The following is a 23413-nucleotide window of genomic DNA, read 5'->3' on the forward strand; positions in this document are numbered from 1 at the left end:
TTAAAATAATTTCTTTATTCTTTCAGTTTAAAATCGGCAAAACACAGCAAGGATAGGATATGGTGTAGAAGGCGCAGCACAGTCTGGCTTACGCGTTTCGGATGAAATCCGTAGTCATAGCCTACTGTGCTGTGCTCCACACCTGTTTAAAACTAGTTAAAACAAATGTGATTGGTGCACACATAAAAACAACGCCTTCAAGTTTTAACAAATACCAACAGTGTATAAAATTAACCCACTGGTGTCAGGACCGCACCTTATAATGCATAACATTAGCTAATACAATCGTAATACACACACTGCAATAATTATGTGTAAAACCAATATATTAGTATACTATTGTAAACAAAATATCCAATACTGAGGATTAGTAAATAATCATAATGTTGTTGAAAAATTCTATTGCCCAAATCCTGCGCATAGGGGACTCTATTAGTAAATCCTCAATATGAAAGAATCAAATCATCCTTCCTATCCTGTCTAATGCACTGGTGGACAACAGAATTCAAATCGTACACATATTAAAAAAATGTACCACAATGAATGGATATCGGTTGACAAAATAAATGAATGTATTAACAAATTAATAAACATGCAATAAGTAAATAATTCTTAAGGGGAGAAACCTATCAAATACTAGGTGAAATAAAGATATCTTAACAAAATGACATCATACTGTATCAGGTGGGAAACAACTAGCTAACAAATGGTGCCTCCCCATATAGTAATATATATAATATGATATGATACAGGTTAAGCACACTTGTCCACCCGATGAGTCTTACACTCTAATCAACAAGGAGATCTGTTTGTAAATGTATTGAGAGATACCATACTATTCATTCCCACAGGTTCATTACATCATATCTTGAATTTAAACCTTCTGGCACCCGAGTGCCCAAGGTGAAAATCCAAAAGGCTTCGCGTCTAGCGAGCAATTGGTCCAAATTGCCCCCCCCTAGCAGGTCTAGAAACTTTCTCAATCGCACACCATGTAAATCCTTTGAGGTTATTATCATGGTAGACTCCAAAGTGTTGTACTATTGGAGTCGTGGATCTCTTAGTAGAGAAAGAGGAGAGATGTTCCCTAATCCTAGAGTTCAAGTCTCTAGAGGTGAGTCCCACATATTGAATCTGGCACAATGTGAATTCAATCATATAGACTACCGATTCTGTTTTACAATTCATACACAAATTGATTTTGTAACTTTTCTTCGTTTTTGCACTCACAAATTCCTTAGTCACCTTGGCATAATCACAGGTCTTGCACTTCCTGTGACCGCATCTATACATCCCAGTATGTATCAGCCATGATCCTTTATCATCTTTATCAGTTTTTAACAAGGTTGGCGAAAGAATAGAGCTCAAAGTGGGGCTTTTTCTATAGGCACATCTAAGTCCTTGCCGGACTGTATCAACCAATTTGTCCTCAGCCTTCAATATTGGAAAATGTTTCCTAATAATCTCACATACCTGTGGATATTGAGTACTATGTGTTGTAACAAAAGTAATTCCCTGTTTGGTTGTACTGTGCTTATTCTTAGTTTTTAATAAACTCTCTCTTGGTATTACTTGTACAGATTCCTTTGCCCTTTTGATCACTTTTTTGGGATACTTTCTTTCCTTTAGTCTCATCTCTAATTTTTCTGCCTCCTTACAAAAATCCTCATTAGAGGTACAGTTCCTTTTGATTCGTGTATATTCACCTTTTGCAATAGCAAAGGGAACATGTCTTGGATGACAGCTTGTTCCTAAAAGTAAGGAATTCCCTGAAATGGATTTTCTGAAAATCCTGGAAAGTATTTTGCCATCGGAGCTACCCTCCAATGTGATATCCAAATAGTTAATTGAACTCTGACTCGCTTCAAAAGTGAAGCTAAGTCCAATGTCATTTTGATTCAGATAGTCAATGAATCCCTGAATGTCAGATTGATTACCCGACCAGATGAAAAGAAGATCATCTATGTATCTCCTATAAAAGGAGATACATTTCCTGTAGGGGTTTCTATCTCCAAAGATGTGGTAAAACTCCCACCAGCCTAGAAAAAGATTTGCAAAGGAGGGAGCAAATTTGGCCCCCATGGCGGTACCACATCTTTGGAGATAGAAAACATCCTCAAATTTGAAAAAATTATGCGACAAAAGAAAAAGTGTAACCTTCAAAATGTATTTAATGAAATCATCAGAGTAATCAGTATTGTGTTCCAGAAAAAAGGCAATAGCCTCTATCCCTTTAGAGTGTGGGATACTTGAATAGAGCGACACTGCGTCCACCGTGAGCCAGATAGATTGTGGTGTCCATCTTATATTATCCATAACATTAAGGATATGTTTGGTATCCCTAATGTAAGAATGGAGAGTGACAACAAGGGGTTGGAGGATCGAGTCCAACCATTCTGACAGATTACCCAGAAGGGACTCCACACCACTCACTATTGGCCGTCCCTGGACATTTTCCAGGGATTTATGTGTCTTAGGTAAATGGTGGAACAACGGTATTTTCGGACAATCAACTAACAGATAGTTCATTGTTGCCTGATCCACAAAACCTTGTTCCAATCCATCATCCAAAAGATGTACTAGTTTAGAACGAAAGTGAGTGGTGGGATCTCTTTGCAGAACTAAGTAATTATTCTCATTACATAGTTGTCTGTGGCCTTCATCTATATATTGTTGCCGGTCCATGACCACAACCATTCCCCCTTTATCAGAATTTTTAATCACCAGACTATGGTCCTCTTTGAGAGAAGCCAAAGCACTCTTCTCAGCAAGTGACAAATTAAACTTACTTGGTGGTTGATTGGCCTTTAGTTGTAAGAGATCCCTTTCGACCCTGTTGTAAAATGTTTCAAAGACTGTAAAAGATAGTCAGAGTCAAAGATATTAGGTGTATCATTAGAAATAAAAATATATATATATTAACAAGGGATTTGTCATTTTTAATCGTTCAATAGATTATCCTTTGTTGAAGAGCAAAATATCATCATTAGTTAGAATGATGGTAAATTCAACATATCATTCAATTCACAAATATTAATATAAATTAGTAGATAGAGATGATAAATAGACCCCTGACATGACATAGTATATTTATAATTAGGTAGTGATAGGTGTTCATAAGAGAAATCAAATGTATAGCTGCCACAATTATGGCCATAAAAATATATATATATAGAGAAGAATCAAGCCAATTACAATGAAAGAAACCAGAAATTAATATCTGGCCCTCTTAAGATAAGATCATTTTCTTAATCAGAGATCTTTAATATATAAAAGCTTTAGTTCAACGAATTGTCTTTTTATGAAGAACAAGAAGTTATACTTCATTTCATCAAAGAGTAAATAAAAATGCATAATAAAATACATAGTGAATCAATTAGATGGAAACTGATTCTGTATATGCCATTGTATCTCTGATATTTGATGTAAATAACTTAGACTGTCCGTATAAGATGTTCTGATCAGGACCATATATATGTACAAAGTATTATAGATAGGAATTATATCCATCTTGTTCATTTAGGCCATTTGGTATTAGAGTATTCAACCAGAAAATCCACCTGCATTCCGCCTGCAGTAACATCGTTTCTATGTCCCCACCTCTGATACCCGGTTTAATAACTTGTAAGACACATGCCTTTAAATCCGGATTTGTTCCATGTCTTTTTAAATAGTGTTTTGCAACAGGGGTAAGGTTCTTGTTCCTTTCTTTGTCTTTTTGGCAATTTTTGATGCTGTTTACATGTTCTCCTAGTCTCGTACGTAATTCGCGTGTGGTGATACCTATATACTTCTTCCCACAGACACATGAAAGACAGTATACAAAATTTTTTGTCCTGCAGTTAGCGAATCCGAGCATTCTTTTAACACAGCCAGTAATTGTGGTAAATTCACGTTCATTGTGTATGTACTTGCAGAAACTACATGCACCGCAAGTGTACGTTCCGCAAATATTTTTTGTACTTGGATTTTTCCTCAGAAAGTGACTTTTCACAAGTTTGTTTCCTATGGTTGGAGCTCTTTTCCAACTCGTACTTATCCTGTCACCAATTACTGTACAAAGGTCTTTGTCAGACCTAAGGATGTTACAATGTTTATTAAGTATATTCGTTATAGTTTGATGTTCCGCATTGAAACCAGTCACAAATCTCACTTCATTGTATGCATTCTCAGGTTTTCTTTTAGGCACTAACAGCTCATCCCTCTTCGTTCTCTGTGCTTTTTGATAGGCTCTTCTTATCACTCCCCGAGTGTATCCTCTATCTTTGAGTCGGGATGTCAGCTCTTTAGCTCTTTGATTAAAAGTTGAGTAGTCTGTACAGTTTCGTCTCAGTCTGAGAAATTCCCCAGTGGGGATAGCTCGTTTGGTCTGAGTTGTATGGCAACTGTTGTAATGCAAAGTGGAGTTAGTTGCTGTATTCTTCCTATATAGGTCAGATTTTAGCACATTATCTGCATCTTTGAATATAGTCACATCCAAGAATTCAACCTTTTCTTTACTTAAGTGATATGTCAATTTCAGATTCATAACATTGGTATTTAAGATTTTTATAAATTCTTTGAACAATTCTTCATTACCCGTCCATATAATAAATAGGTCATCTATATATCTACACCATAAGTTAATATGTGTAGTAAATCTAGTCATGCTCTCACAAAATACATATTCTCTCTCCCACCACCCTAAATATATGTTAGCGTAGGTGGGTGCGCATGATGACCCCATGGCGGTGCCTTGTATTTGCAGGTAAAACTTGTCGTTGAAAACAAAATAATTGTGTTTCAACACAAAGTTTAATAGTTCAAGAATAAAGTTGTTTCTCTCTGTTTTGTCTGATGACTGCATACTAAGGAAATATCTCACCGCTTCACATCCAAAATTGTGTTTGATTGACGTATAAAGTGATTCTACGTCACATGTGATTAGAAGGGCATCTTTATCCACTGATATTTCATTAATCTTACTTAAGATGTCCATCGTGTCCCTGGTGAAAGAAGGGAGAGACCAGACAATATCCCTTAAATACAAGTCTAGGAATCTACTTGCTGATTCACACAGACTGTTAATACTAGACACGATAGGTCTACCAGGTGGTTTTTTGTCATCTTTATGTATTTTGGGAAGAAGGTACAAGGTGGCAATTTTTGGTGTTTTGACCTGAAGGAAACGGTGTTCTTTTTGACTGATTAAATCATTCAATTTAGCATTATTGATTAAGACATTATATTCATTCAAAAATTGTGCCGTAGGATTTGAGAATAGTTGTTTATAACACTTTTTATCACTCAATTGTATCTTAGCCTCAAGGATATAGACTTCCTTATCCCAGATTACTATGTTTCCTCCCTTGTCCGAAGGTTTAACCACAATGTCTTCCCAAGAATTTATCTCTTGGAGTGCTTGTAATTCTTCCTTGCTTACATTGGCTTTGCCAGTTTCTCTTATTTTTAAAAAATCAGACATGACCATTTTGAGGAATACTTCGATTTGAGGGATCTTGTTTAGAGGAGGCATATATTGAGATTTGAGTTTAATCTTTTTATCCAAAAAGATTTCAGTTTCAGTAGAATTTCCTTCTTCATTCTCATTCCATAACTCAATGAGTGTGTCAAGTGTTTTTAATTCGTCAGTCAAATTATCATCGTGATTGGTATACATTTTTTTTTTTATGGCCAAGTTTTCTACAAAAAAGATACAGATCTTTTATTAATTTAAACTTGTCAAGGTTAGGAGTGGGGGAAAATGATAGTCCTTTTGATAGAATTTGTTCATGTATTGGGGTCAAAGTTCGGTTAGAGAGATTAATTATCTGCAGTCGGTCAGAGCTATCAACTACCATTTCGGTCTGTTGCCCCAATCGTCTCTCCTCCTGTAACCGTCCGTCCTGTACCCCCATTTGGCTCTGTCCCTTAAATTCCTGGTTCCCCCTTTGGCCTCTGCCCCTTCTGGTTTGTCTTTTATGGCCTTCTCGAGGTAATCTGTACCTCTCCCTAAAAAACTGTTCGATCTAGTTTGAGTCAGTATATTCTCAGAGTCACTGTCTTCAACTGCAGAGGATTCACAGTCTGATTGATTAGTACTTAGGGATGGCGGTAGACTGTTTATGGGTCTCCGTCTAGCTTGTTTTTCATCCCAAGTAAATATTTTTCCCTTCTCAAAATCTTTTAAGTCTCGTTTCATTTTTGAGCACTTGGTCTGAATAATTTCTTTTTCTTTATTGTCTAGTTCATCCCGCATTTCTTTATATGCCTTCTTAAAATTGTCTAGATTCTCAAACTTCTGTAGCTTAATGTTAAAATCATTAATTTCTGTGTCTAATTCGGACATTACTTCGGTCTCATAATCAGATAAGATTGCTACCAGAACCTCTGAACAGTTTATAAGGGCTTGCTCCCATCTATCTTTATAAGAGTCAATGTGGAATGAGAAGCTAGGAAATAAACGGACCCGTAAGCCCCTAGGTATTATATGTTGTGCTAGGTATTTGTCATAGGAACTCTTGTTCCAGAAGGACCTTGTATGTTTTTAATGAGATAGCTTAGGGTTTTTAGTCCCTCTTCCCAATTGTTAATTTCAGTAGGTGTAGGAGTGTCATTATCACAAAAAGAAGCGAAAGTTTTATCAATATCTCGCATTCATTGTTCTTGTCTGTTCCTGAAATCTTGTGACAAACTTGAGGACGTCATACTTAGGTATGCCCAATGTACGTAATAGTAAATATCCCAAAGAAAAAACTGTCATAAACAGCAAAAACAATATGTTATATAATAAAGATAGGGATAGTGGTAATGGAAGTTGTATTTAATGATTCCCCGTCAAGTATTAGCTTACCACAATTTAACCAATAAAGGTAGTCACCCAAATTGGGGACAATAATACTAATCTATCCTTATTAATTATATATTGATAATTGATGTAGTTATATCCATTGTTGTTATTCAGTTACAAATGTTCTTATGTATAAAACAGGCAGGTTATGAATTAACCTCCAGCGATAGAATGTTTAATATATGTGCTATCTCCAAAAATATGTCTAAGATCTGTATTGTCAGAAAAAGTGTGTGTATAAAAAAGGGGTGTTAAAATTACAAATAAAAAGTAAATAATTATGATCGTAAAAGGTTGGATTCTTGTATGCTCATAACTAACAAATACACAATCCCAATATGTTGTTCCAGTCTCTGCTTGAAGAAAAGAGATACTCATGTGTAAAAATTAATGCAAAAAGAAATCTAATATATCATGTAGAGAAATATTGATATGGTAAGCTGTAAAAATGGTGAAGTATATATGTTAATGGATCCTAAAATTCCTATACTACTGGTATGTACTGAAAAACTAAACAAAAAACCCCATTGGTAATGTTTTTTGTTTAGTTTTTATTATTTCACACACTTAGAGTATCCGTAACTGAATAACAACAATGGATATAATGATATTGTTTTCCAGCATATATTAATAAGGACAGATTTTAAACACACATTGGGGGGTAGTTATCAAGCCGTCTACTTTACCTGCCTTCGCCGGTTCAATACTCCCGCCTAAGCTCGCCTACCATCGCCGCCGCGGACCTGCAAAATTTTGCCTAAGTTATCAAAAAAACTGTCAAAAAGCCGCGCACCAAGTACGGGGCGATGAGCAGCGGATTGTGAGAGTTATCACTCGTCCGATCTCGCTGCTCTTCGGCTTTTTGACAGCTTTATTGCTAGCCTGTCACTAAGCACCCACACTAACTACACTGTTCTACCCCCTATACCGGCGCCCCCGGAGCCCCCCGCAACTCAATAAAGTTATTAACCCCTAAACCGCTGCTCCTAGACCCCGCCGCAACTATAATAAATGTATTAACCCCTAAACCACCACTCCCGCCACCTACATTATACCTAGTAACCCCTATCCTGCCCCCCCTATACCGCCGCCCTCTATAATAAAGTTATTAACCCCTATCCTGCTGATCCCAGACCTCGCCGCAACTAGATAAATAAATTAACCCCTAAACCGCCGCTCCCAGACCCCGCCGCAACCTATATTAAACTTATTAACCCCTAATCTGCCCCCCTACACCGTCGCCACCTATAATACATTTATTAACCCCTATCCTGCCCCCCCCCTACACCGCCGCCACTGTAATAAATTTATTAACCCCTAAACCTAAGTCTAACACTAACCCTAACACCCCCCTAACTTAAATATTAATTAAATAAATCTAAATAATATTTCTATTATTAACTAAGTTAATCCTATTTAAAACTAAATACTTACCTTTAAAATAAACCCTAATATAGCTACAATATAAATAATAATTATATTGTAGCTATCTTAGGATTTATTTTTATTTTACAGGTAACTTTCAATTTATTTTAACTAGGTACAATAGCTATTAAATAGTTATTAACTATTTAATAGCTACCTAGCTAAAATAAAGAGAAATTTACCTGTAAAATAAAAACTAACCTAAGTTACAATTATACCTAACACTACACTATACTTTAATAAATTATTCCTATTTAAAACTAAATACTTACCTGTAAAATAAACCCTAAGATAGCTACAATATAAATAATAATTATATTGTAGCTATTTTAGGATTTATATTTATTTTACAGCTAACTTTGTATTTATTTTAGCTAGTTAGAATAGTTATTAAATAGTTATTAACTATTTAATAACTACCTAGCTAAAAGAAATTCAAAATTACCTGTAAAATAAATCCTAACCTAAGTTACAATTAAACCTAACACTACACTATCATTAAATAAATTAAATAAATTAGTTACAAATAACTACAATTAAATACAATTAAATAAACTAACTAAAGTACAAAAAATAAAAAAAGCTAAGTTACAAAAAATAAAAAAAATAAGTTACAAACATTTAAAAAATATTACAACAATTTTAAGCTACTTACACCTAATCTAAGCCCCCTAATAAAATAACAAAGCCCCCCAAAATAAAAAAATGCCCTACCCTATTCTAAATTAAAAAGTTCAAAGCTCTTTTACCTTACCAGCCCTTAAAAGGGCCTTTTGCGGGGCATGCCCCAAAGAATTCTGCTCTATTGCCTGTAAAAGAAAAATACAACCCCCCCAACATTAAAACCCACCACCCACATACCCCTAATCTAACCCAAACCCCCCTTAAAAAAAACTAACAAGTGCAAAGAAAATCCAGCAGCACAACAATGGTAATCTTTCAAATTTATTTGGTACCTGGAGGTAAAGCAATGACGTTTCGGGCTCAGTAGCCCTTAATCATATGATTAAGGGCTACTGAGCCTGAAACGTCATTGCTTTACCTCCAGGTACCAAATAAATTTGAAAGATTACCATTGTTGTGCTGCTGGATTTTCTTTGCACTTGTTATATGGGAGTCTTTGAGCAGTGGCTCCTCCAGCTTTGCACACCTAACCTACACTACTGGTGCTTGAGTCACTTTGATACTGGGGATTTTAAAAAAACCTAACACTACCCCCCTGAAGATCATCCTACCTTGAGTCGTCTTCAGCCAGCCGACCATCGATGGAACCGAAGAGGAGATCCGGAGCAGCAGAAGTCATCATCCAGGCGGCGCTGAATAAGTCTTCCATCCGATAGAAGTCTTCATCCAGGCGGCGTCTTCAATCTTCATCCATCCGGAGAAATATTATTTAGATTTATTTAATTAATATTTAAGTTAGGGGGGTGTTAGGGTTAGGGTTAGACTTAGGTTTAGGGGTTAATAATTTTATTACAGTGGCGGCGGTGTAGTGGGGGGCAGGATAGGGGTTAATAAATTTATTATAGGTGGCGACGGTGTAGGGGGGCAGATTAGGGGTTAATAAGTTTAATATAGGTTTAGGGGTTAAACTATTTATTTAGTTGCGGCGAGGTCCGGGATCGGCAGGATAGGGGTTAATAACTTTATTATAGGTGGCGACGGTATAGGGGGGCAGGATAGGGGTTAATAGGTATCATGTAGGTGGCGGCGGGGTCTGGGAGCGGCGGTTTAGGGGTTAATACATATATTATAGTTGCAGCGGGGAGCGAGAGCGGCGGTTTAGGGGTTAACATATTTATTATAGCTTGCGGTGGGCTCCGGGAGCGGCAGTTTAGGGGTTAATACATATATTATAGTTGCAGCGGGAGCGGCGGTTTAGGGGTTAACATATTTATTATAGCTTGCGGTGGGCTCCGGGAGCAGCGGTTTAGGGGGTAATAACTTTTATTATTATTTATTTTTATTTAGTTGCGGCGGTGTAGGGGGGACAGATTAGGGGTGTTTAGACTCGGGGTACATGTTAGGGTGCTAGGTGTAGACAGCTCCCATAGGAATCAATGGGATGTCTGGCAGCAGCGAACATGAACTTTCGCTATGGTCAGACTCCCATTGATTCCTATGGGATCCGCCGCCTCCAGGGCGGCGGTTTGAAAACCAGGTACGCTGTGCCGGAAAAGTGCCGAGCGTACCTGCTAGTTTTTTGATAACTAGCAAAAGTAGTCATATTGTGCCGCACTTGTGTGCGGAACATCTGGAGTGACGTAAGAATCGATCTGTGTCGGACTGAGTCCGGCGGATCGAAGCTTACGTCACAAAATTCTACTTTTGCTGGTATCTAGGGCTTGATAACTAAGGCGAATCAGCCTTGCCACAAATACGCTGCGGAATTCCAGCGTATTTGAGGTTGAAGGCTTGATAACTACCCCCCATTGAGTCTACTATAAGGGTCAAAATACCCGACAATTGCATTTTAGGAATTCTTTGTCAACGTTTAGTGTTAGAGTATACAAACAAGGAGATCCACATATAAATATGGAGGGATCCATTATGATACATATATATTATATCAAAAGCAAAATTATTAATAGATGTGACTTGCTTCATACAAATGGTGAAACCAATACAGAAATTAGACAATTGGTTTTGAATTTGACATGTTCGTAACTGTCTGTTTTATTTTTACACTCTGACAAATGATAGGATTTGGCAAAATCCCCCGTCTAATACAATACATTTATACTGATGAGATAAGTTGTTTTTTTCCGGTAACTGACGGTTTTGAGATGCTTTGTGTTACATGTTTAATAGCTACCAGATTTGGGCAATGTTTTTTACTTTTTTATATATAATAATGATTGATTGTTTTTTAATTGTAACAGCTGTGAGTTTGAATCGGCTCGCCAGTTGAATTTTTCAGATGTTTTCTTATTGGTTTAGAACTATAGTGACAACTTCCGCTTTTATGTGATACAATGTGTATATATTGTTACCAAATGTAACTAACCTTATCCGCTTTTTATCTGATGAAACGACCCGTTTTTGGGTTGAGAAACGCGTCATAATATAAAGCTGTTCATTTTATATTAAGAAGTTGTTCACATCATTTTATCTCAGTGCTTTTAAGCATTACAGGAAGCTGACCGGCTTCTTTTTAACAAAGGACATTACGGCCACAGCAGGAGGTGCTCACTGAGCCATAACTGAGAGGAGATCCTCAGGAGATGTATCGCCTGCAGTGTACTAGCCACTGTTTAAGTGCTAGCAAGCGAACTTGCACTGGTCACAGTACAGTGCCACAGTATCTGGTAAGCATATTACCTTTCAACACATAATCCTATTGATGAAACGTTATCACGCTATGTGGCGCCCTCTCTCCATCTTTGCCTTTATATCTATATTCTGTACTCCATGCACTCTAACCTTTCTTCTCTTTCTGTAATCGCCGGGTGACTCCTCAATCACTCTTTATACGCATCCATATGAAAAATAGAGGGCACTCACAGGTCTTTTTATAGTTGATTCTTTATTTTTTCAGTAAAAATAACATATTTCAGGTCGACGTTTCGGCTCCACAATTGAGCCTTTTTCAAGACAATCTACAATGTAAATATTTAAATAGTGGACTGTTTGATAATTGTAAGCTAAGTGCAAATTTGCTAAGTGTAAAGTTAATACTTTGCAAAAACTTAGTCAGTAAGTGCAATGTGGTAATTAATACACAGCTTTATTAAATGTCTAACTTTATTTCAAGTGTTACATAGTTTGCTTACAGGTGAATATAAAATACTTTCTGATACTGTTGTAACTTTTCAAGTAGGCACAGTAACCTTTGAAATTCAATATGTTACAAATATGACCTTACTATGTCACATGAACGTTTGTAAGCAATATACCTATATGAATGTGCTATGCCTAGGATGATTTAATGTTTAATAAAAAAAATCTAGACACATTTCTTTTGTGCTTAAGTTTCCACATGTGCTTAACAGTTTTCACATGAATATGTATTACTTACTTCACATTTTGTATTTTAACAAATATGTTTACTTATGTATAAATATTTACATTGTAGATTGTCTTGAAGAAGGCTCAATTGTGGAGCCAAAACATCGACCTGAAATATGTTATTTTTTACTGAATAAATAAATAACATACTGAATAAATAAATAATCAACTATAAAAAGACCTGTGAGTGCCCTCTATTTTTCATATGGATGCGTATAAAGAGTGATTGAGGAGTCACCCAGGCATTACAGAAAGAGAAGAAAGGTTGGAGTACAGAATATATATATATATATATATATATATATATATATATATATATATATATATATATATATATATATATATATATATATATATGTCTGTGTGTGTGTGTGTGTGTGTATATGTATATATATATATATATATATATATATGTGTGTGTGTATATATATAAATATATATGTGTGTGTGTGTATATATGTATATATATATGTGTGTGTGTGTGTGTGTGTGTGTATATATAAATATATATATATATATATATATATATATATATATATATATATATATATATATATATGTACACACACACGCACAGACATCTGAGGAAGGGGAGAGATACCCAAAATGTCATATAATTTTGCAAAAATAAAGAGTGATTATTCTTTAGATCATGGTATGGCCCATCTTTACATCTCTCCACAAAAAAAAAAACCTGAACCCCCAATCTTTTCCTTGAAAGCCAAGGACTAGATGTCTTGGGATCGTTAGGAAACAGGGACAACTCCCACAAAAGAAGTTGGTTTATGTAACATTAGAACATACATTTAAAAAACAAACAAACAAACAACAAAAAAACAAAAATGCAAAACATTTTTAAATATGAAATAGAGAGTGGTGTAAAAATATTAAAATCCCCAGAAATGATGGATTGAAATGAGATGATGTTGTAAGAAAATACAATAAATATGGGGAGAGATTTATCTATGTATTATTTACAGGCAAAGACGGAGAAGTGGACTTCTCTACTTTTCTGACCATAATGTACAGACAGCACAAGCAGGAGGACCCACAGAACGAGATCATGGTAGCTTTGCTCATGTCTGACAAGCAAAAGAAAGGACTCATCTCAATGTCTGAACTCAAAGCCAAACTTACCCTTATGGGTGAGAAGCTGACACCAGAGGAAGGTATGTGACGTGAGCGATGAAAGACAAACACATTGTACTATTCATAACAATTGTTTGAAATGGTAAAATGTACACAGTGCTTATAAAGAATGATATGCCAACTACACAAAACATAAAGAAATGTTGTTAGTTAGATATCTGACAATTTTTCATTGCCCTGTATCACATGACAGCCTTCAGCGAATCTCAGACTCATATACATATAAAGGTTGCAAACACCAGCAAATGCTTAGAATGCACACAATTCCAAGAATGAGCAGCCGTTATTGTACAATGGTTTGCTTTTACTTGGTATTTTACAGGAAAAGAACTAGTGCAAGCAAACAGTTGTAAAGGATATGCCAGGGAATATGTCTGTGCTTTTTGTGATGATACAAATGCATGAGGAGGCCGCTCACAGCATTTGTGTCTCTTTTTGGATCTGGATTTCTTTTTGTGAAAGTTCAGCACTATAAGATCTGTGCAAATCCAGATGTGTGTTGCACTTTCACAAGAAGAAATCCGGCTCCAAAAAGAACCGAATGCAGCGAGTGGCCGCCTTATGCCACATTTGGATCATCACAAATGAAACGATCCAAATGCCTATGAGGAATGTGCATGAATTAATATATAAAATTGTTACAAACATTGATAAAAATTCTGCTGCCTTATACTGTTCAAGACACATGCACAACCCTCCTAAGTATGCTCTTAAACAATACAAAGAGAACCAAGTAAATTTGATAATAATTCAATTTGAAGTTTATTATTTTTTATGGTATGGTCTATTTGAAACTTAACTTTCATGTTCCTTTAAAAGCCCACTCTGCTTATCCCATAACCCCTTAGGGATTGTTAAAACAAAATCTGATACAGTTTTTTTTAATATTCATCCCTAATTGTCCACAGCAGAATCAATTAGATAAGGGAAACCTAAGTTACAACATAGTGGTGCTTGTTACTTTATAGAAAACATAATTTATGTAAGAACTTACCTGATAAATTCATTTCTTTCATATTAGCAAGAGTCCATGAGCTAGTGACGTATGGGATATACATTCCTACCACACCCACAAATCAGTTTAACGAATAGCCAAGAAGTGGGGTGATAAGAAAAAAGTGCGAAAGCATTAAAAATAAGGAATTGGAATAATTGTGCTTTATACAAAAAAATCATAACCACCACAAAAAAAGGGTGGGCCTCATGGACTCTTGCTAATATGAAAGAAATGAATTTATCAGGTAAGTTCTTACATAAATGATGTTTTCTTTCATGTAATTAGTAAGAGTCCATGAGCTAGTGACGTATGGGATAATAAATACCCAAGATGTGGAACTTCCACGCAAGAGTCACTAGAGAGGGAGGGATAAAATAAAGACAGCCAATTCCGCTGAAAAAATAATCCACACCCCAAAATAAAGTTTTAATCTTATAATGAAAAAAACTGAAATTATAAGCAGAAGAATCAAACTGAAACAGCTGCCTGAAGTACTTTTCTACCAAAAACTGCTTCAGAAGAAGAAAACACATCAAAATGGTAGAATTTAGTGGCTGCTTTGCAAATCTGATCAACCGAAGCTTCATTCCTAAACGCCCAGGAAGTAGAAACTGACCTAGTAGAATGAGCTGTAATCCTTTGAGGCGGAGTTTTACCCGACTCGACATAAGCATGATGAATCAAAGATTTTAACCAAGATGCCAAAGAAATGGCAGAGGCCTTCTGACCTTTCTTGGAACCAGAAAAGATAACAAATAGACTAGAAGTCTTTTCGGAAATCTTTAGTAGCTTCAACATAATATTTCAAAGCTCTAACTACATCCAAAGAATGCAACAATCTTTCCTTAGAATTCTTAGGATTAGGACACAATGAAGGAACCACAATTTCTCTTCTAATGATGTTAGAGTTCACAACTTTAAGTAAAAATTGAAATGAAGTCCGCAACACCGCCTTATCCTGATGGAAAATCAGAAAAGGAGATTCACAAGAAAGAGCAGATAACTCTGAAACTCTTCTAGCAGAAGAGATGGCCAAAAGGAACAGAACTTTCCAAGAAAGTAATTTAATGTCCAGAGAATGCATAGGTTCAAACGGAGGAGCTTGTAAAGCCCCCAGAACCAAATTCAAACTCCAAGGAGGAGAGATTGACTTAATGACAGGTTTTATACGAACCAAAGCCTGTACAAAACAATGAATATCAGGAAGATTAGCAATCTTTCTGTGAAACAACACAGAAAGAGCAGAAATTTGTCCTTTCAAAGAACTTGCAGACAAACCTTTATCCAGACCATCCTGAAGAAAATGTAAAATTCTAGGAATTCTAAAAGAATGCCAGGAAAATTGATGAGAAGAGCACCAAGAAATGTAAGTCTTCCAGACTCGATAATATATCTTCCTAGACACAGATTTACAAGCCTGTAACATAGTATTAATTACGGAGTCAGAGAAACCTCTATAACTGAGAATCAAGCGTTCAATCTCCATACCTTCAAATTTAATGATTTGAGATCCTGATGGAAAAAAGGACCTTGAGATAGAAGGTCTGGTCTTAACGGAAGAGTCCAAGGTTGGCAAGTAGCCATCCGAACAAGATCCGCATACCAAAACCTGTGAGGCCATGCTGGAGCCACCAGCAGAACAAACGAACGCTCTTTTAGAATCTTGGAGATCACTCTTGGAAGAAGAACCAGAGGCGGAAAGATATAGGCAGGATGATACTTCCAAGGAAGTGACAATGCATCCACTGCCTCCGCCTGAGGATCCCTGGATCTGGACAGATACCTGGGAAGTTTCTTGTTTAGATGAGAAGCCATCAGATCTATTTCTGGAAGACCCCAGATTTGAACAATCTGAAGAAACACCTCTGGGTGAAGAGACCATTCGCCCGGATGTAACGTCTGGCGACTGAGATAATCCGCTTCCCAATTGTCTACACCTGGGATGTGAACCGCAGAAATTAGACAGGAGCTGGATTCCACCCAAGCAAGTATCCGAGATACTTCTTTCATAGCCAGAGGACTGTGAATCCCCCCTTGATGATTGACATATGCCACGGTTGTGACATTGTCCGTCTGAAAACAAATGAACGATTCTCTCTTTAGAAGAGGCCATGACTGAAGAGCTCTGAAAATCGCACGGAGTTCCAAAATGTTGATGGGTAATCTCGCCTCCCGAGATTCCCAAACCCCCTGCGCTGTCAGAGACCCCCGTACAGCTCCCCAACCTGTCAGACTCGCATCTGTTGAGATCACAGTCCAGGTTGGAAGAACAAAAGAAGCCCCTTGAACTAAATGATGGTGATCTGTCCACCACGTCAGAGAGTGTCGAACAATCGGATTTAAAGATATTAACTGTGATATCTTTGTATAATCCCTGCACCACTGGTTCAGCATACAAAGCTGAAGAGGTCGCATGTGAAAACGAGCAAAGGGGATCGCGTCCGATGCAGCAGTCATAAGACCTAGAATTTCCATGCATAAGGCTACCGAAAGGAATGATTGAGACTGAAGGTTTCGACAAGCTGAAACCAATTTCAGACGTCTCTTGTCCGTCAGAGACAAAGTCATGGACACTGAATCTATTTGGAAACCTAAAAAGGTTACCCTTGTCTGAGGAATCAATGAACTCTTTGTTAAATTGATCCTCCAACCATGTTCTTGAAGAAATGACACAAGTCGATTTGTATGAAATTCTGCTAAATGTGAAGACTGAGCAAGTACCAAGATATCGTCCAAATAAGGAAATACCACAATACCCTGTTCCCTGATTACAGATAGCAGGGCACCGAGAACCTTTGAAAAAATCCTTGGAGCTGTTGCTAGGCCGAACGGCAGAGCCACAAATTGGTAATGCTTGTCTAGAAAAGAGAATCTCAGAAACTGATAGTGATCTGGATGAATCGGAATATGCAGATATGCATCCTGTAAATCTATTGTGGACATATAATGCCCTTGCTGAACAAAAGGCAGAATAGTCCTTATAGTTACCATTTTGAATGTTGGTATCCTTACATAACGATTCAATATTTTTAAATCCAGAACTGGTCTGAAGGAATTCTCCTTCTTTGGTACAATGAATAGATTGGAGTAAAACCCCAGATCCTGTTCCAGAACTGGAACTGGCACAATTACTCCAGCCAACTCTAGATCTGAAACACATTTCAGAAATGCTTGAGCCTTCACTGGATTTATTGGAATGCGAGAAAGAAAAAACCTTCTTGCAGGAGGCCTTACCTTGAAACCTATTCTGTACCCTTGTTAAACAATGTTCTGAATCCAAAGACTGTGAATCGAATTGATCCAAATTTCTTTGAAAAATCGTAATCTGCCCCCTACCAGCTGTGCTGGAATGAGAGCCGCACCTTCATGTGGACTTGGGAGCTGGCTTTTGCTTTCTAAAAGGCTTGGATTTATTCCAGACTGGAGATGGTTTCCAAACAGAAACTGTTCCTTTAGGGGAAGGATCAGGCTTCTGTTCTTTATTCTGACGAAAGGAACGAAAACGATTAGCAGCCCTATATTTACCTTTAGATTTTTTATCCTGAGGTAAAAAAGTTCCTTTCCCCCCAGTAACAGTTGAAATAATAGAATCCAACTTGGAACCAAACAATTTATTACCTTGGAAAGAAAGGGAAAGCAAAGTTGACTTAGAAGACATATCTGCATTCCAAGTTTTAAGCCATAAAGCTCTTCTAGCTAAAATAGCTAAAGACATATACCTGACATCAACTCTAATGATATCAAAGATGGCATCACAAATAAAGTTATTAGCATGTTGAAGTTTATCAATACTATGAGTATTATGATCTGATACTTGTTGTGCCAAAGCCTCCAACCAAAAAGTGGAAGCTGCCGCAACATCAGCCAAAGAAATAGCAGGCCTAAGAAGATTACCTGAACATAAATAAGCTTTCCTTAGAAAGGAATCAATTTTCCTATCTAAAGGATCCTTAAAGGGAGTACTATCTGCCGTAGGAATAGTAGTACGTTTAGCGAGAGTAGAGATAGCCCCATCAACTTTAGGGATTTTGTCCCAAAACTCTAATCTGTCAGATGGCACAGGATACAATTTCTTAAACCTTTTAGAAGGAGTAAATGAATTACCCAGATTATTCCATTCCCTAGAAATTACTTCAGAAATAGCATCAGGGACAGGAAAAACTTCCGGAATAACTAATGCTAGGTAGATTTAGTATCAAGAGGACTAGATTCCTCCATCTCTAATGCGATTAAAACTTCTTTAAGTAAAGAACGAATAAATTCCATTTTAAATAAATATGAAGATTTATCAGTGTCAATATCTGAGACAGAATCCTCTGAACCAGAAAAATCATCATCATAAACAGACAAATCAGAATGATGATGATCATTTAAAAATTCATCTGAAAAATGTGAAGTTTTAAAAGACCTTTTACGTTTACTGGAAGGAGGAATAACAGACATAGCCTTCCTAATAGATTTAGAAACAAAATCTCTTATATTAACAGGAACATCCTGAGTATTAGATGTTAAAGGAACAGCAACAGGTAATGGTATATTACTAATGGAAATACTATCTGCATTAGCAAGCTTAACATGACATTCATCACAAACTACAGCCGGAGGGACAGATACCACAAGTTTACAGCAGATACACTTAACTTTGGTGGAACCAGCATCAGGCAGCGTTTTTCCAGAAGTAGCTTCTGATCCAGGGTCAATCTGAGACATCTTGCAATATGTAAGAGAAAAAAAACATATAAATCAAATTCCTTAAAAGGCAGTTTCAGGAATGGGAAAAAATGCCAATGAACAAGCCTCTAGCAACCAGAAGCAAATGAAAAAACATAATTTATGCTTACCTGATAAATTCCTTTCTTCTGTAGTGTGATCAGTCCACGGGTCATCATTACTTCTGGGATATTACTCCTCCCCAACAGGAAGTGCAAGAGGATTCACCCAGCAGAGCTGCATATAGCTCCTCCCCTCTACGTCACTCCCAGTCATTCGACCAAGGACCAACGAGAAAGGAGAAGCCAAGGGTGTAGTGGTGACTGGAGTATAATTTAAAAAATATTTACCTGCCTTAAAAAAACAGGGCGGGCCGTGGACTGATCACACTACAGAAGAAAGGAATTTATCAGGTAAGCATAAATTATGTTTTCTTCTGTTAAGTGTGATCAGTCCACGGGTCATCATTACTTCTGGGATACCAATACCAAAGCAAAAGTACACGGATGACGGGAGGGATAGGCAGGCTCTTTATACAGAAGGAACCACTGCCTGAAGAACCTTTCTCCCAAAAATAGCCTCCGAGGAAGCAAAAGTGTCAAATTTGTAAAATTTGGAAAAAGTATGAAGCGAAGACCAAGTTGCAGCCTTGCAAATCTGTTCAACAGAGGCCTCATTCTTGAAGGCCCAAGTGGAAGCCACAGCTCTAGTAGAATGAGCTGTAATTCTTTCAGGAGGCTGCTGTCCAGCAGTCTCATAAGCTAAACGTATTATGCTACGAAGCCAAAAGGAAAGAGAGGTAGCAGAAGCCTTTTGACCTCTCCTCTGACCAGAGTAAACGACAAACAGAGAAGACGTTTGTCGAAATTCCTTAGTTGCCTGTAAGTAAAATTTTAGGGCACGAACTACGTCCAGATTGTGCAGTAGACGTTCCTTCTTCGAAGAAGGATTTGGACACAAAGAAGGAACAACAATCTCTTGATTGATATTCCTGTTAGTGACTACCTTATGTAAGAACCCAGGTTTAGTACGCAGAACTACCTTATCCGAATGAAAAATCAAATAAGGAGAATCACAATGTAAGGCTGATAACTCAGAGACTCTTCGAGCCAAGGAAATAGCCATTAAAAATAGAACTTTCCAAGATAACAACTTTATATCAATGGAATGAAGGGGTTCAAACGGAACGCCCTGTAAAACGTTAAGAACAAGGTTTAAGCTCCATGGCGGAGCAACAGTTTTAAACACAGGCTTAATCCTGGCCAAAGCCTGACAAAAAGCCTGAACGTCTGGAACTTCTGACAGACGTTTGTGTAACAGAATGGACAGAGCTGAGATCTGTCCCTTTAATGAACTAGCAGATAAACCCTTTTCTAAACCTTCTTGTAGAAAAGACAATATCCTAGGAATCCTAACCTTACTCCAAGAGTAACCTTTGGATTCACACCAATATAGGTATTTACGCCATATCTTATGGTAAATCCTTCTGGTAACAGGCTTCCTAGCCTGTATTAAGGTATCAATAACTGACTCAGAAAACCCACGTCTTGATAAAATCAAGCGTTCAATTTCCAAGCAGTCAGCTTCAGAGAAGTTAGATTTTGATGTTTGAAAGGACCCTGAATCAGGAGATCCTGTTTCAGAGGTAGAGACCAAGGTGGACAGGATGACATGTCCACCAGGTCTGCATACCAAGTCCTGCGTGGCCATGCAGGTGCTAATAGAATCACTGATGCTCTCTCCTGTTTGATTCTGGCAATCAATCGAGGAAGCATCGGGAAGGGTGGAAACACGTAAGCCATCCTGAAGTCCCAAGGTGCTGTCAGGGCATCTATCAGGACTGCTCCTGGATCCCTGGATCTGGACCCGTAACGAGGAAGCTTGGCGTTCTGTCGAGACGCCATGAGATCTATCTCTGGTTTGCCCCAACGTCGAAGTATTTGGGCAAAGACCTCCGGATGAAGCTCCCACTCCCCCGGATGAAAAGTCTGACGACTTAAGAAATCCGCCTCCCAGTTCTCCACTCCCGGAATGTGGATTGCTGACAGGTGGCAAGAGTGAGACTCTGCCCAGCGAATTATCTTTGATACTTCCATCATTGCTAGAGAGCTTCTTGTCCCTCCCTGATGGTTGATGTAAGCTACCGTCGTGATGTTGTCCGACTGAAACCTGATGAACCCCCGAGTTGTCAGCTGGGGCCAAGCCAGGAGGGCATTGAGAACTGCTCTCAATTCCAGAATGTTTATTGGCAGGAGACTCTCCTCCTGACTCCATTGTCCCTGAGCTTTCAGAGAATTCCAGACGGCACCCCAACCTAGAAGGCTGGCGTCTGTTGTTACAATTGTCCAGTCTGGTCTGCTGAATGGCATCCCCCTGGACAGATGTGGCCGAGAAAGCCACCATAGAAGAGAATTTCTGGTCTCTTGATCCAGATTCAGAGAAGGGGACAAATCTGAGTAATCCCCATTCCACTGACTTAGCATGCACAGTTGCAGTGGTCTGAGGTGTAAGCGAGCAAAGGGAACTATGTCCATTGCCGCTACCATTAAGCCGATTACCTCCATGCATTGAGCCACTGACGGGTGTTGAATGGAATGAAGGGTGCGGCAAGCACTTTGAAGTCTTGTTAACCTGTCCTCTGTCAGGTAAATCTTCATTTCTACAGAATCTATAAGAGTCCCCAGGAAGGGAACTCTTGTGAGTGGAACGAGTGAACTTTTCTTTTCGTTTACCTTCCATCCATGTGACCTTAGAAAAGCCAGTACTAACTCTGTATGAGACTTGGCAGTTTGAAAGCTTGAAGCTTGTATCAGAATGTCGTCTAGGTACGGAGCTACCGAGATTCCCCGCGGTCTTAGTACCGCCAGAAGAGCACCCAGAACCTTTGTGAAGATTCTTGGAGCTGTAGCCAATCCGAATGGAAGAGCTACAAACTGGTAATGCCTGTCTAGGAAGGCAAACCTTAGATACCGGTAATGATCTTTGTGAATCGGTATGTGAAGGTAAGCATCCTTTAAATCCACTGCGGTCATGTACTGACCCTTTTGGATCATGGGTAAAATTGTCCGAATAGTCTCCATTTTGAACGATGGAACTCTTAGGAATTTGTTTAGGATCTTTAAATCCAGGATTGGTCTGAAAGTTCCCTCTTTTTTGGGAACCACAAACAGATTTGAGTAAAACCCTTGTCCCTGTTCCGACCGTGGAACTGGATGGATTACTCCCATTAACAAAAGTTCCTGTACGCAGCGTAGAAACGCCTCTTTCTTTGTTTGGTTTGTTGACAACCTTGACAGATGAAATCTTTCTCTTGGAGGAGAGAATTTGAAGTCCAGAAGGTATCCCTGAGATATTATCTCTAGCGCCCAGGGGTCCTGGACATCTCTTGCCCAAGCCTGGGCGAAGAGAGAAAGTCTGCCCCCCACTAGATCCGATCCCGGATCGGGGGCCCTCAATTCATGCTGTTTTAGGGGCAGCAGCAGGTTTCCTGGCCTGCTTGCCCTTGTTCCAAGACTGGTTAGGTCTCCAGCTTTGTCTGTAGCGAGCAACAGATCCTTCTTGTTTTGGAGCAGTGGAAGTTGATGCTGCTCCTGCTTTGAAATTCCGAAAGGAACGAAAATTAGACTGTCTAGCCTTAGGTTTGGCTCTGTCTTGAGGCAGGGCGTGGCCCTTACCTCCTGTAATGTCAGCGATAATTTCTTTCAAACCGGGCCCAAATAAGGTCTGCCCTTTGAAAGGTATATTAAGTAATTTGGACTTAGAAGTTACATCAGCTGACCAGGATTTTAGCCACAGTGCTCTGCGCGCCTGAATGGCGAATCCGGAATTCTTAGCCGTAAGTTTAGTTAAATGTACTACGGCTTCCGAAATGAATGAATTAGCTAGCTTAAGGATTCTAAGCCTGTCCGTAATGTCGTCCAGAGTAGCTGAACTAAGGTTGTCTTCCAGAGACTCAATCCAGAATGCCGCTGCAGCCGTGACCGGCGCAATGCATGCAAGGGGTTGCAATATAAATCCTTGTTGAACAAACATTTTCTTAAGGTAACCCTCTAACTTTTTATCCATTGGATCTGAAAAGGCACAGCTATCCTCCACCGGGATAGTGGTACGCTTAGCTAAAGTAGAAACTGCTCCCTCCACCTTAGGGACCGTTTGCCATAAGTCCCGTGTGGTGGTGTCTATTGGAAACATCTTTCTAAATATCGGAGGGGGTGAGAACGGCACACCGGGTCTATCCCACTCCTTAGTAATAATTTCAGTTAGTCTCTTAGGTATAGGAAAAACGTCAGTACTTG

At 38.3% G+C, this 23413-nt stretch overlaps 1 protein-coding gene across 1 annotated transcript in view; it reads left to right on the forward strand.

The window, feature by feature from the left end:
- The window catches only part of CALML4 (calmodulin like 4), a 153177-nt gene that overhangs the window by 59089 nt on the left and 70675 nt on the right, over positions 1–23413 (forward strand). The window contains exon 4 of the mRNA XM_053718508.1: positions 13243–13431. Within this exon, the coding sequence (XP_053574483.1) occupies positions 13243–13431 (189 nt within the window). The remainder of the gene's footprint in view (positions 1–13242; positions 13432–23413) is intronic.

Source organism: Bombina bombina, chromosome 6 (assembly GCF_027579735.1).
Source record: "Bombina bombina isolate aBomBom1 chromosome 6, aBomBom1.pri, whole genome shotgun sequence".
Taxonomy (NCBI): Eukaryota; Metazoa; Chordata; class Amphibia; order Anura; family Bombinatoridae; genus Bombina; species Bombina bombina.